The sequence below is a fragment of the Pristiophorus japonicus genome, chromosome 11 (genome assembly GCF_044704955.1).
Source record: "Pristiophorus japonicus isolate sPriJap1 chromosome 11, sPriJap1.hap1, whole genome shotgun sequence".
In the NCBI taxonomy this organism is placed as follows: domain Eukaryota; kingdom Metazoa; phylum Chordata; class Chondrichthyes; family Pristiophoridae; genus Pristiophorus; species Pristiophorus japonicus.
In genome coordinates, this window is record NC_091987.1 from 93,201,561 (window position 1) to 93,217,617 (window position 16,057).

Here is a 16,057-nt window from a genome sequence, read left to right on the forward strand (position 1 = left end):
GAGTAATAATTATTGCTAGGCAGTAGCTTAACTATGCATTAGCATGATTCTAATGAATGTTCTGGTGCGTTTAATGCTGAAATACAGGATAGCGAGCTGATTAAAGCACGAAGTGCAGACACTGCTTTAATCAGCTCCAGATTTCAATTCCAGTATGACAAGCTTAAACATTAATTATTACTTTGAGTCGATGGATAGGGGGAAAGGGAGACAACAGTGTAAATTTAAGACCTGTTATAGTACCATCTCCTAAACTCCTAAGAATGCATGCTTTCATCTGCACTGTAATAGACAATAGAATTGCTTGATTGCAATGACATATCTACTAAGGGCAGATATAGTCATTGAGCTAAGCAACTCACCATTGAAGAGTAAAAGAATGGGCATGAATACACACTAATAACATATTCTAAAAGGATAGTAAGTAAAAAGCAATATTGTTTTGGAAACATCAACAACAACTTACATTTATATTGAGCCTTTAATGTAGAAAAAAATCCCAAGGCACTTCACAGATGATCAATCAATCAAAAGTTGGCATCAAGCCAAAGAAAGGGACGTTGGAGATGGTGTGATATTTTGCAAGGACTTATGGGTTGGTGATATGTTTTGAGGAGGGGTGTGATGACAGCGGTTTTGAAAGGGAGGGGGACAGTACCGGAGGAGAAGAAACAATGTCTGTTAGCATGAGGGCCAGGAAGGGAAATCGGGAGGTCAGCAGTTTAGTGGGAATGCAATCAAAGGAGCAGGAGGTATGAAATGGATAAGGTGAACTCAGAGAGGGCATGAGGAGAGATAAGAGTTAAACTAGAGAAAGACATGGGTTCAGATCTACGGTGGGGGGAGCTTAGGGGGGAGGTTTGACTTTGTGGGCATGGGAAAGGGAGGGAAACAATAGAGACAGCAAAATGGATGGTCTCAACCTTAGTGACAAAGAAGTACACAAGTACTTTGCTTTTGTTGTTAGAGGGGAGAGTGCAGGGGAGCATAGATTAAGGAGACGCTTGGTAGTGGAGACACGAAGCCGGTGGGTTATCTTTGCTGTCCAGCATAATCCTGGAGTAGCAGCTAGTTTTGACTGAGGAGAGTGAGGCCCAATAGGGCTTGATGTGGTCCAGACAGATCTGATGATGGACAGCTGCGTGTTCAAGGCTGCACCCTTTGGACTTGAGAGAGCGAAGATGGGGGTCCTAGCAGGGGAAAAGACCATAATGGGAGAGAGTAAAGGTTTTATTGGGGAAACAATATGTGCGCAGAACAGAATTATACATGTTCCTGTAAATATGCATTCCAGCATGTGCTATAATGAAGTTAAAGATAGTGACCCCCCCCCCCCCTCCCCACACACACACACACACTATTTCAGCATAAAGTACCTCCTTTGTAATCATATTAAACATTAACAACGAGCGTGCAAGGGGAGAGGTTCAGAAATGATTAGCTTGGGAGCACTGAAAACAACAACAAAAAAATCTATTGACATTGAACTTTTAAATATCCTCACCAGATGGTTTGCTAATAATGGGTTGGTGGGCTTTAGGACCCAGTCGCGGCCCTCTGCTGGCAGTAGAAAGGCACTGACTCCTCCTTATCTGTAGTGTCAAACTTGACATCACCCTGAAAGCTGTGCATGGTAACTTCCACGGCGATCACAGCTCCCTCAGATCATTGCTGGCATGCTTCACAGAGATATGCTCCACTCACAACCGATCACAGCTCCAAAATGGCCTTGGGTTTCCAAATCTGCATTCTTCCTCTGATCCTCTGCGGTGTTATCTGCGCGGCGCAATCGATTGGGCATTCTGCAAATGAAGGTAAGCATTCAAAAAGCCGGATCTGAACATTTTTCCTCACTGGAGTGTTAGAGACGGTCCAGTACACACCGGGTGGGTGGCACTGCGCTGCGATTCCATCGTCTTTTAAGGTGGTCAGGACCGTAATTTAACAACATTAATTTCTCAAACCGAGCGCATCAAACAACTTTAGCCGCGGTCTCATAATGTTATCACTGTAATATTTGAACCTAAGCATGTATTATTGCAATGAAAATAATGACTAAATAAAATCAATCTAATGGCGAGCCAGAGGCTAAAAAGAGGAGAGAAAGTTTATTCAGGACGAGATTCTACGGTTAACCAGGGAGGAATTATTTTAAACCAGGTTTTTGACCTCTTGTTTTGAGAATTGATGCATGATACCGTAAGGTGGTCGGTCCATAGAGGGGATATAAAGATAGCCACATACAGCAGGAACGCGTAGGCTGGGGAGAAATCTCACCCATACTTACATGAAGCGGATCAGTAAATAGGATAGCGACTGTGAAGGCGGCGGTAGGTTCAGTTTATATTGTGAAGTATGTTCTCGAACGACAGATTGAATGATTAATTAATGCTTACTGACATCATCTTTCCAAGTATTTATATTAAAGGCAAGATCATAGCAAGTTGTGAAAGTTGGACCACTATTTAAATTCTAGCCCATGGTCCATCTCAATGAGAGTTGCGTGAAGAAAATCACAAAGCATGCAAAGATCAATGAGGGAGAAACTTCAACAACTGGCTTACTATCCTGTTGTTGGGGTTTTATTTGTTTTACATTGCTGACTGTTGTTAACTGTTATATAAAGGGAGATGGCCGGTTAGATTGATATGTGGTATTGAGATACTCAGCAAATCATTGACATTTTGCCTTGAACTGTCTGTACTCTTTGTAAGTTACAACTCACGATTAAAATCTTCTTCTCCTCCGCGTCGGTTGAGAGTTTGAAATGACTTCATTATCTAAAAGGACAAACTAAACAGGAAGCAATGCAGGAATGCCCAATTCAATAGAATGACAGGAGAAAATTAAACTTTTACATGTTCCCTATTTGGGTTTGGGAGAGCTCGTTTTTTAATTCATCCTTGATTTAAATATTTACACATAAGTATACATAGACGGTTGGACGGGTACAGACGAATTTATCTCCACAGCTCATTTACTTCCTGTACAAAACCCCCGAGATTAAAAGGGTTTACAGGGGAAAGGATCTTACACACAAGTAACACTTATGTCTAACTCAGGCAACGACTTAGTTTCACTTTTCGGAAGTCATATACTTTGTAAAATTCGATGGGTTGTTAAAATCTGTCGATTGTGGTTGGGAGAGGGGAAAAGAATCTGACAGAAAAAAATATTCTCATATCTCTAATGCAAAGTTATTAGGTGAACACAAAAAGTATAAGAGACACAGTTATAACGTGGGTTTACGTTTTAGATGTCATTGCAGCTGTGCATTGGTAATGAATTAAGTTATTGAATATAAATATCAGTGTGGGTTCCCTTGAAATACATTGATCACATTAAACGTGTTCAAATTCACCGTTCGAAATAGTAATAAAAAACGAATTACTCCAATATTAGACTAAGTGCAATTTCCGTTTGATTAATCAACATAGTGCATTATTCGTAGGCACCTCGTTATTGCGAATAAGTAAACTTTTCCGCTCATTCTTGCTGTTCAGTAAACGATCCATACATACATCAACGATGCGGCGTACACTTAAAAGTTTGTTAGGAAATGATGTGCTTAATTCAATTTCAGCTGACAGTTTGCAGAAACTTGCTGAGTGACCAGCGAGTTTCCTTACTGCTTCATGTTAATTACACGCGCGAGTTCTGCAGAGTATTTGTAACATTTCAATCTAGTTTCTAATTCCCGGTATAAAAATCTATTTGTAACAATACATGCTCGTAGTCTCGATTTCTGGAAATGTGCATGTATTTCACATTCGGTTTTATTAATTTTCAGGCTTTGGGTCTTGCAACAATGCAGGAAAATATTTATCTGTAAACGGGAGCCTGTTTTATTCCATTTAGCATTACGAGCCAAAATCCGTGATTAATCGTGGAGCAATTATTCAATTAGTCGAAATATCTGGAAATCTGACCAGTGTGGGTCACTGCAGAGCTTGCCTGAAGAAAGGGAGAGTCTGGCATCGGAAAACAAGTTTCGAGATAAAACGTTACTTTGTCGGGGCTTTTTCTGCGCAATTTGAATCGGTTGGGCACCAAATCTCACGTCAAAGTCGTATGCTATAAAGGCAGTTGGTCATTGTGGTGGGTGAGGAGTGGGCTATGGTGAATAGAATGGAATCACAGCGCCCAGTGTAACGTTAATACAAATGTCCTGGCCACTGGATAATTTGAGCAATTCAAGCGTCAATCAATCAAAACCTAACTTGAGGCTATTTTAACCGAAATGTTTTGTTTTAAGCGTATTCCGGATTGTACATGTTGAGGTAAACAAACTCCCATTCGGTATTATGCCGCTGTACTGTTCAATGAATGAAGGCGATCAGCCGGAACAGACAGTGCAAATAGAGATTTTTCTCTCTAGTTTTTTTAAATTTAAGTTAGTTAGTGGAAATAAGTTAATTGTAAACATCATTTTCTCCCGCATTAAAAGGCAGATGGAATATGAATCGAGCTTTAAATTGAAAATGAAAACAATTCTGAATAAAATTATCTTTTCAAATGAATGTTCATTTAGCTGTGCGTGGCGCCGTGGAAGGGATCTTTGAAAAAGCAGCAAAACGTGCTGTCCACTTGACCAGGTATACCGTTCACTTATTAGCAGGATACCTTGAAATAGTATTTTGATTTTGTAAAGTTGTCAGTGTTAGTTTCCTGCGAATTGAGCGCTTGAGCAGTGATCACATTAATAACACTTTCTACAAAACTCAGTCTGAAATTGTGGAACTCCCAAACTATTTTTTCCCTTCAGTGTGAAGTTCTTTCAGCTAACGCTACGATACGTTAAAATAACAAGATTGAAACTTTTGCTGCGATGATTATAACTTTGCCCCCTCCCCCGTTGTCTGCACAGGGATCTCTGCTCTATTCAACTCTCCGACTTCATATCGTTAATGAAGGCGTCTCCATATATATTTATATACACACATATATGCATATACGCACACATGTATATACAAATACACACACATATATATTATATATATACACACACATACATTCACACTTATATATACACACATAAATACATATATAACCACATATAAAAATATGCACACCTACACATGTATATACATACATTTGCACACATTTCTACATATATACACATTTATAGATATGTATATGTAAAATATCCATCGATCACGATGAGTTGGACGTGTCCAGCTAGATGCCTGTATTGTCTCTACAAAAGGCTGCCTGGACGATTCTCGTGCGTTCCATCTATCCATTAAAATATTACACATAATTTACAATTAACATTATACGAATATCTATTAAATTTAAGAATGAGAAAAAATAATATATTAAAGTTACGATTAGTTCTATTTTTACACTCATATCCCCAATATACGAATATATATATTACATAATGTGATTTTTAAAGTAAAACAAAAATTCACAGCGTGTTCACATTTAGGCAAAATCTGCTCAATGGGCTGCAAATAGATCGAGTTGATGAAAGTGTTGAATCCGATACCCAGTTTGGAGCGTGCTTGGCGTTTAATCTTGAATTGCTTCAAGCAAAACATCTGTCCCTTTCTGTTGGGCCAACTTAATGGTTGTATAATAACACAAGCCACTTGGGCAGATTGTCCGTTGCTTCGGCTGAAGAAGAAGCGTCTTCGGCACAAAAGAAGGGAATTGACTGTTTGGGACCAAGTTGTGGGCCAGCGCTGGGAGGCAGACTATACAGAGATCGGGTACTTTAAAAGGCGACACTTTCCAATCACGTCTCTAATGAGATGGCCCTGTCTTACTCCCACTTGTATTGTTTGAATAGCGCCTTTCCCCACAAATACACCCGCGGTTCCCCCGGCGCAGTCTCCCATTATCCAGCCCTGACCAGGCACTGCATCCGACAGAAGGAGGGCCAGAGGCAGAGGCAAAGACAAGCTTCGCTTTCAAAATGACAACAGCGTGTTTGAGACAGACGGTTAGATTTAACTGTGGTAACTGATGGTCACTCCAAGATCCAAGGTGCGGGCTCGGGGAAGGAATGCTAGCAATATTTGTCCAGGTGATAGAATATGTGGTTCCTGGACAGTACAGAGAACGAGTAGGCGGACCTGCAGCGTTCTGTTCGGCGATTTGGTTTTAAGCGAACATTGAATAGTGCTAGAAATCCGTTTATATTGGGCTGGGGCCAGAAGCTGCAGTTCACAGTGGCAGTCGTGATCAAGGCATCGCTTAAATAGCCCAAACACATACACACACAACCACCAACACACGGTTATTCAGAGGCTAAATGAACACGGAGATACGCGGCAGTGTGAGCTTGTGTCCCGGTATGGTGCTGTTGTGTTGTGTGCCATTTATTGGGCTGGCTGGCTGGCTGCCCCTGAGGAAGTGGGGGTGGGTGGGAGCAGTCTGGGGGACACCAACGAGCATTTGATGGCCCCGGGTAATCCGGAACGGAGTCTCTATAATCCGGCTTCGAATATAAACGGACACATGCGTGGCGTGCCTGTTAACCCCACACAACCCGGCAAATCTCTGGTGTCCTGCACCAGTGAGAGAAAGGTCTGCTTAACGTGCTGGCAGAAGTGCAGCTTTCTATTCCGATTGTCGGTGCTGCTCATCGTTCGGAATTCATTCACAAAGCTGCCACTATCTCCTCCGTTCATCTGCGTGTGATTGTTTTTCTTATTTGTGTGTGTGTCAGTAATGGCTTATTAAATTGCCTACTTAATTTACAAAAATTGAAAGCGCGCCGCTGTCTTCGCCTTAGTAAGTGTGCCGTTAGAAATAATAAGTCATTTTGTTTTAAATAGGAATGTGTTCTGCTCAGTGAAGTGTGAATCTTTTCAGTCGGACACAAAGAATCAAACTGATTACTAAAGGTTAATGGAACGAACATTAAACCGGTGGGGCTCCCCGTGTCGGGATCACTAGGGCAACAACGATGAACTATTCCACGCCATTCACAAGTGAAAAACAACAACAACTTGCATTTATATAGCGTCTTTAACGGAGTAAAACGTGGCAAGTCGCTTCATAGGCGTATCATAAGACAAACAATTTGACACGGAGCCATATAAGATGTTGGGGCAGGCTTGGTCAAGGAGGTAGATTTTAAGGGGCGTCCTAAAGGAGGAAAGAGAGGCACAGCGGTTTATGGAGGGAGTTCCAGAGTTTAAGGCCTATCAAAATATAGAAATTTGCCTTATTTATAAAGAAGAATTATATGATGCATCACCAGAAATATAAAGGAATAGTAATGAGGCATTATAGCTTTATGGGCAGCATTCAAATATTAAGAGTACACTGCACTAGAAACTTACTAGAAATTGAAACCGACTGTACATACTTTCAACTGCCCCTGTTCCTTGTTGTAAAAAGCTACTAAGTTTTGACTTTTTGAAATTATTTTATACACCAAACTTCATAAAGCTTGTTAGCACAGCAAATAATACAAGTGATGTGCCAATCATTGTACAGCTATTACATACAATAACGTATGCATACATGCTGTGCGCACAGTCTATTATTAGCGAAAACAGAGTAATGCCTGTGCAATGCTATTATCTGGTCGGACACAAAGATTTAGCTAAATGCCAATTGTAGTCTTAAGGGTGTTCCTTTGAGAGAAAATCAGCAAGATGAGAGTCAAGGTTCGATTCACACACCAATTAATTAATCTGTCTGAAGTATTGGAATAGTCTCTTGTTTCTTAGTGCTACATTATGGGCACAAATTCAAGTTTTAAAGCTACTAGAATTCTCCACTAGTACTTTTCACACTAAACACCACACATTCAGCTTTGCTGTGGAAATATTAATATTTTTCTACGAGAGTTTGTTTATTATTTCCATTTTGTATTCTTTTGGTCATAATACCTCTTTAAAGTGGACAGTTAATATAAAGTTTAGTTTTCAAATTTGACAAGATACAAGAGGAGAAAACAGCACCTCCCAAAATATCACAATGCATTTGTTTAAAATATGATTGAGAATAATGTGAATTTAAAACACATCAAAATAAGATAGTGAACTTTAGCGGGCTGCGTTGACTGGGTAAAATGATAAGGCTGGGACTAGACTGATTTGACTGGAATGCCATTTTACAAGTGAACAGTGGCACGCTCAGTGATGTCATCATGCCAGCAAGCAGTCTGTGTCACAAAAATACATTTGATTAAAATTAGAGAGCCACGAAAACTGTATTACAATATTTTATATTGCAGTAGTCATCACATTTTCTGTGGCTTGAACTTTCCCAGTGGCTCGTATGGGTGACCTTGAAAGGAGAATTTCACAGTAAGTTGTACCTGGCTGTTCCAGGAACTAAGCTCAGGAAAATTCTCCACAAAAAAAAAAATCCAAACTTTCCCTTTTAAAATAATGCCTGCTAATATATTTATGGGCTGATTGTGAAAGGTCCTAACCTGAGTTACCTATCTGTTAGAAGGAATAGGACAAGACTTTCCCTGATAGCTCAGCTAATTTATCCAGTGGGTGACTGAGCAATACAGACACGAAGGCCTCAGATATCTGGACCACTGCTGGGGGAGCTACAATTTGCCAGAGCACCATGGGTTAGGAACAAAATAAGCTCCCACTTTTGATTGCAATCCAGTGACTGCAAGTACATGTGTGTGGACATTGGATACGGATAGGATTAGAGGCGGCTGTGATGCTTTCATGGTCCAATAGTCTGGGCTGGTACTCACTGAAAAATGGTCACTTGGGCAAGGTATTACCTATGCCCATGGAACCATACGCTAGCAAGGGAGTCAACACCTTCAAAAAAGAGGGGAGAAAATTGGCTAACAAATTATTAAAAAAACAGCAAGCTCAATATGTTCGAGAAATAATTCATTTCACAGCAACTGGATGTTAATTTTCATTAGCTACAAAATAAATTAAGGTAAAAGTTTTTAACGGTTAATTTGTAGTGTATGCTGAATATTATATTTTTAATTTGGGAGTAATTGCGGTCATCAACTTCTTTTATCTGTTATCATATAATAATATCTGAAAACTTGAAATGAGAAATGGTCAATTGGTCCTTTCTGTATATTTGTTCTAAAGGAAATATGTGATTATCTCAATCCTGGAAAGCTGTATATCAAAAGGGATAACACATTTAAAATAACAGTTTGCTAATATAAAATGTGTTCTATGTTACCATTTGAGGTTTCAAAACTATGCTTATGGTCTTTTTCAAAATGTTTAGATATTTTTTGTCCCATCACCCAAAAAAACTTTTTTTTTTTAAATCGGACGCTGCGATTCTGTTCACTGACATTTCATATCACATCACGTTTTAGGCTAGTAGAAGACATTATTATTGAAACTGATTTTTATTTGTCATTTATCTTTTCTTTTAACTACCAATCCAAGGGTGCATATTTGCAAATGTTTTTCAAGCCTGCTCTGCAATTTTACATTATATACCATTCTCCACTTCTTTAAATTGTAGTTATTTTTTGCACCTAAAGTGTCCATTAACTGCAGTAAAAGGATCAATCAGTATGTTACTAATCACTTATCACTACCACATTCCTTGGCTCGACACCCATTCCAAACAATGGCCATAGAATAAAATGAAATATTGCAGCAAATATATGTTGCAACAACACTATTCTTTTACTCGTGGAGACCACATTTATTATTCACTCATGCCTGCAGCACTAGTGAGTTCTGTCTTTTAAACACTTGTGAAAAAATACAACTCTGCTCCATACATACATATACATATACACACACACACAATCACTGGTGAGATAGCCCATATTTCATGCACAGATTGAAATGAGTGAAGAGATTGTCAGACGAGGAGAGCTGAGTGCCAGTTAGATAATTAAGAGCTGATAGGGCTAGAGATTTGTAATGCCAGCTGTGGACTGGATGATTGATGGCTGTAGTAACCACCGCATTAACACATTGTTAAAGTGGAGCCAGCTCAATCCTATCACTTCGCACTCACTGACTGCAAACTGCGTTGCTGTCTGTCATCTACACAACATGTTCTGACATTATCTGTGTACCAATTCTGTGGTGTCTGTATTATATTTTCTGAGAGAGTCTGACCAACGATTTTCAAGGTGTGATACTCACGAATGTTGACTGCAGTTAAGGGCTAAGAACATTAGGGACAGGAATAGGTATTCAATCCCTCGAGCCTATTCGACCATTCACAAAAATTGGAGTAAATTTGCGGGTAGCAATGTTTCAACATAAAACTGGCGTAAATCAGTTACATGCAAATTTTCTTTGTAAAATGGCATAATGTCGCTCCTAAGCCGAAGTTACTCCAAAACTTTCCAGGAAATTCCAGGCCATCATATTTCAATCTGTGGTGCACATACATTGTATTACAGACAGTAGCACACAGAAGAATTCAGCTGGTATCACAAATTATGAGAGTGAAACGAGATCAGTTTTTTTCTCTGTTACACTGATAGCCCATTGATGTTGCATATTTGCTTCCAGTGGAAGCTATGGAGCGATGTGGTGCTGATGTCTTTGTTGCTAAAATGCTCTTTTTGTACAACAGATTCCAAGAACTGGCAGCAAACTTGAACTGTACATTTGGAAGAGAAAGTGCTAGTGAACTTGCATTTCTGGCTATGCAACTTCCTCAACATCAGGCTAAGCTAGATACATGCCAGTATTGTGAAAATTGTTATGTAAAAATCACGTTTCTGGCTTGTAAGTGGGAATGGCTGGGATGTGGTGGAGCTATAGTAGGAATAAGGGAACAGGAGTAGTCCATTCAACCCCTCTAGCCTCTTCCGCCATTCAATTAGAACATGGCTGATCTGTATGCTGTCAGTGCAGCCCATCAGCCAGCGATGGCAGGGTTGGCCTTTGCTGATTATGCAAGGAGACTCGGCGACAATAGTATTCTGTGCCTCCAGTGTTTATATTGTTGTTCTGCCGCTAGAGGCAGTAGAGTAATAAAAAGGAGTATAAAATGCGTTACTGTTCTACTTTATAACATGGAATGGCTGATGTTACTTTCTATGGGCTCAAAACTGCCCAGGAGTTGCTCAGTTTTCTTTGGAGCAACTTGATTTTTCTGGAGTATCTTAAAAATCCCCATTTTGCACATTCAATTTACGTCAGTGTAAGTGAGTTAGTTAGGATTTTTTTTCCAAAAGTGGGCGTTACCAGCCACCTACGCCCATTTTGGCCACTTTGGACAGCTAACAGTTACTCCAAACTAACTTAGGCCAGCGTTTGTGACCACACAGAAAAGCCTTGTGGAGAGTTAAGAAATCAGTGCAGGTAGGTACTAATGACTTGATAACGAATGTGAATAGGATCAAACAGCTATACAGGACATCATATGACAAACTTCGCAAAGTTAATTTACTATACAACAGAAGCATTCATGGAAGCTTAAACTACAAAAATATAAGAACGAGACAAAACATAAATTTTTTCAAAATATCAAAATAAAAAATAGAAGTATCTCCTGCTCGTAATTCTTTTTATGTTCTTATGTAGTAAAGTATTTACCAACAGGGTTGAGGAAAGTCTTGAGTAAGCTCATTAAAATTACTGGCTACACAGTTATCACCCCCCCCCCCGCCCCCAACGATCAAAACTCTCCCCGCCACCCCTCCCCTCAAACTTTTCAGGTGGACTTAAAAAGAGACAATTCTACCTGAACTTTTGTATGGCAATGTCCTCAAGTCTTCAAGTTGTGTGTAGAATATTGAAATAAAGTGGCAATAATGCAGGCAGCCAACAAAAGAACCAAGTGTTTTAGAAGAAGGCAGGTTTCTCTCATTACTGTGCGGCAGGCCACTCGGCCCAGGATAGGGGTGGGATGCATCGGGTCCCATGCTGCAGCATGCATCATCATCATCATCGGCAGGAGCTACTGCGCATGCGCGAACACTCCAATGCGCATGTGCAGCGCTGCTGGCACTCTCACGCGCAGGGCCCTAGCTCCGCCCTGCAATCCACTCTCCACACCGCGCCAAGCCCCGGGAGAGTCAACAAAGCGGCCAGAATCCGAGGAGATCATTTTGGCACTGTTTTCAACCTACGAAGTCTGTGCATCTTTGGTGAGTGCGCCAAAAAAAACCGGGTGGGCCACATTTGGGCCCTATAATCCTTACCATACTTGAAACTTTCGCAATACATCTGCTGACAGTGATAGCCATTCTGCTTCATGTGGGCATCAGGCTCCCATGATTAAGTCAAGTGCTGGAAACTGAAATGATGTTGTACGGCGTGATTCACATCTTAAGTGCAACTGTACCATGCTGCATCAATATCATGTTTTATTTCATGGCATGTTATAATGAAATAACAGTACGTCTATTTATATTTGATGTGTACAGCTCCTGCCGGGACACTTTAAAGGCACTATGTTGTCCTGCCAGCTGTTTGAGGTGGCTAAATGTCACTGGAAGATTACTGAAGAAACTTAATAGCTTGTCAGAAGTGACAGTGCCCAAAAATGCCACTTGCAGCATGAGTCCAAAGTGTACATGTTCAGTTGCCAATCTGAAATGTCAACACTCAGTAATGACAGCATCATGGCAGACTATATACTACAGTTAACTTTGCATTGGTGCAATTAGGATAATAGACAACACTGGGGTGTTTAACCATTTGGTTACTGTATTCCTGAGTCTTAGAATATAATTCTCAGTGCCAAACGTAGTTTGAATTTTTTTTGGAACGTACACGGAAGCCATTTTATTTATATTCAGTAATTAAGTTTTAAAACAAACATGAATACAAATTCAAATGTTATTAATTTACAGAAAGAGGGAGAGTTTGAAAAAAATCTCATAAGTGGTGGCTGACAGAGTTAATTTGCAATCATCAATTTTTTTAAATGATAGCTTCCTGGAACCTTTTTGTAGCCTCTTTGGTGTCAGGCTTCTTTTATAACTCCCCGGGGTGGTACCTTTATATCCGCATCTATTAGTCTACCCTTTCCGTAATGATACACTCATAATAGTTGGTCAATTCTATGGTAATTTAACCTCAGGGCACCTCTTATATCTTGATCTTTTTTGATCCTACATAGGAAAGCACTGTGCATGGAGTGTTATATAAAAAAACAAATTGTTTCTGTTGCATAGTTGAAACTGGACCATATTTTACTTGATATATTGCAGGCTAACCTAGTCAAGAACTCAATAGGTTGGAAAAATAAGAGACACAGACCCCTCAGAGTTAGAAGACTATCCATCAACACTTCTTCTCTTCAATTATTTCTCTATTATTAAACATGTACCCAATTGGTTTTTCTACATGCAGCCAGGAAGGAGGGTCACTTGATGCTCGAATAAAGCAGTCACATATTGTTATTTCAAAACTGATTGCAACAAAACTGCACTGAACTCTGATGATTTTTCCAAGACTATATTTCATGTACTTGTGAATAATGAAAAGACTTTCATCGATCTGCATTATCACATTTCTCAGGAACAAGTAAAAGTGCTTCATATACAATGGCCTACTTTGAATTGACTTGCTATGTAGGCAAATGCTGCAGTTAATTTGCACAGAGCAAGATCCCACAAATGGTAATGAGATCAATGCTAGTTAATCTGTATTTATTCTATGAAAATGTTGGTTGAAAGAGAAATATTGTCCAAAACACTGAAAGAACTCCCTATTTGTCATTGAATAGTGTGACAGGGTCTTTTAATGTTCACATGCACCACTGGAACAGGCAGACAGGGACTTGTTTTAACATCTCATCAAAAGGATGGCACATTCAACAGTGCAGTAGTAGAGGGATGTGATTGGGGCCCAGGGGAGGTGCGAGTTCGGGACAAGGGGTCCAGGGACAGCACAGGCCATCCCACACTGCGATATGTGTGCGCACTAGGTCCATGCAGCAGAGCTGGTCTCTAGTCATCTTGGTTAACCCTTGCCACTGGACCAAGACTAGCTCTGTCAAGCCTGTGTGATGGCTGGTGTGCAACACCCACCACACGGTAAAAAAAATCCACGCACAGGCAGCTTCCACCCTTGAGAATATAGTTCGGGTCCTTCATTGAAACACCTGTGAACTCATCCTTCTTTGGCATGGAAGCGAGTCATCCACGTTTTGAGTGCCACCTATGACACCCTCAGTATGCACTGGAGTGTCAGCCCAGATTACATGCTGAAGTCCTGCAGTGGCTTGAACCCACAGGGCCTGAAATTGGTCGACATACCGCCTCCTACCACCAGAGTATGGACAAAAATGCGATTTTGCTTGGTGGAATATTCATCATTGACATACCACCGAGCGGTATGCACAGCATCCATTGTGCAGGACCGCCCGCATACCACCCAAAAAATCCCATTTTCATTGCATACCGCCTACATGCCAACGGAGCTGCATACCGTCCTGGAAAATGGTGGTTTGACGAGATCTTAAGTGGGTGGGACTGAGTGAAGTGCATGGAGCCACCATTTTGGAAATCAGAAACTGTCACCTAAAGCAGCACCTCTGTATTTCTGAGGTGAACAGTAATTTTACAGTGCAATTTAGAGTGAAAAGGTATTTTTATTGTTACTGAGTAACTTATTAAGATAGAAGGCATTTTAGTTTTTTTTTCATTGAAAAATATTGTCCCAGAAATTCCTCTGGGTGTCTTCCCACGGGCAATTGCCTCTTCACTGGATATTTTTTACGAATTTACCTGGTGGTCTAGGAGGCGCTTTGATTTCCGATGGGGAGGCCTTCTCCTCCCGTGCTGCGAAGCGCGCTCCCGTGCAAAGAGAGCCGACGCAGAAGATGCAGTCATGTGTGACTGTTCAGCCAATCAGGTAAGTATTTCATCGGTTCCATTAATAGCATTGAGATTTGCGTAACTACAAGTTCTCAGTGCTATTAATGGGAACAAAAGCAATCACACAAAAAATTTTAAAAAGACCACACGTAATAACTAATTTCAATTAACTTTAAATATGTCTTATAAAAATAAAATATTTTCCTGATTTAAAAAAAAAGTTTTAAAAATTAATGGTTAAAAATAAACTTAACGCAGTGGGAAGGGTTTTTAACAATAAACTATATGTTTATAATTTTATTTTACAATTCTTTTTGTGTGTTTTAAAACACTTGCGTCTGTAAAAGTAGGCTATGCGCCTGCTTTTTCAGGCGCAAGATTTTTGAGGACATTGGCTGGGCAAGATATGGGTAAGTAGCTCAATCTTGCCCGTACAAATGTCCTCGCTCCCGACCTGGCTACGATCTGTCAAGCTCTTGCACTTTGAAAACCGGCTTTCCCAATGCATTCCCGGGTCCGTAGACACTCAGTACGAGCCTGGGACGTTGGAAAATCTGCCCCATTGTGGAGATTTAAAAAGAATGGGGCCTGTACTATCTCAGCCTGTATTGCTGACAACCTGTCTAATGGAGGAACCAGATGTGAGAAGGTTTATTGAGCAGAATTATAAGGGTAATGGAGGAGATCGTAGACTGATGAGGAGGAGGACGAGGAGGAGGCCTTACTCTGATAACTGTTACCCCAAAAGTTTGACACTGTACAAGAGTGCTTAAATTAAATTCAAACGTTTGTGTAAAAATCTCAAAGATATAAAACAATTTTAAAACTTTGTAAAACTTCTAACTATAAAACAACTCTAACAACTTTAACAAAACTTTTACAACTTTAATAAACTTTTACAAATCAAACTTAAATTATTCAATGAACAAGTAGAACAAAAGGACCCTTTACTGTCCTCGGCCATGACCTCACCCTCGGCCTCTACTGCGTGCTACACCACCCTTGGGACTATTTCCCCCCCACCCCCACTTTCTTACTCCCGCCTTTCCCTTTTCCAGAGCCCCTGAGCCTGGACCTCCCAGTGGTGGTACCAAGCCGGCGTGCAGCACTGCACCCAGAGTGCTGTTGCTGTCGTTGGGGGTCAGACAGTGTAAGCGCAATAAATGGGACCTCAGGAGAAGCCTGCGATTTAGAAGGCACGGCTTCAGGGCTGGAAGATGATGTCAGCACCCCACCCTCAGATGCTGTCGACCTGTCTACTATGGCACGAGAGGGGTTCTGCGCCATGTCCCAATCCCGTCGATTGCCGCATGGCTTCAATAGCGTTGGCGACCCGCTCCATCG

General features: G+C 40.6%; 1 protein-coding gene and 1 long non-coding RNA gene across 6 annotated transcripts in view; one reads left to right on the top strand and one right to left on the bottom strand.

Annotated features, from left to right (window-relative positions):
* LOC139276168 (uncharacterized) overlaps nucleotides 1-16,057 on the bottom strand; it is a 169,846-nt gene that overhangs the window by 135,770 nt on the left and 18,019 nt on the right. For 3 of the 4 annotated variants that reach the window (XR_011595830.1, XR_011595829.1, XR_011595831.1), the window contains exon 4: nucleotides 1,505-1,802. This is a non-coding gene — a long non-coding RNA (uncharacterized lncRNA). Of the gene's footprint in view, nucleotides 1-485; nucleotides 1,191-1,504; nucleotides 1,803-16,057 lie in introns of those variants that run through there. The other variant, XR_011595828.1, reaches the window with a different exon arrangement.
* epha3 (eph receptor A3) overlaps nucleotides 1,631-16,057 on the top strand; it is a 274,879-nt gene continuing 260,452 nt past the window's right edge. For both annotated transcript variants that reach the window (XM_070893735.1, XM_070893737.1), the window contains exon 1: nucleotides 1,631-1,814. In XM_070893735.1, coding sequence (XP_070749836.1) covers nucleotides 1,631-1,814 — 184 coding nt within the window. The remainder of the gene's footprint in view (nucleotides 1,815-16,057) is intronic.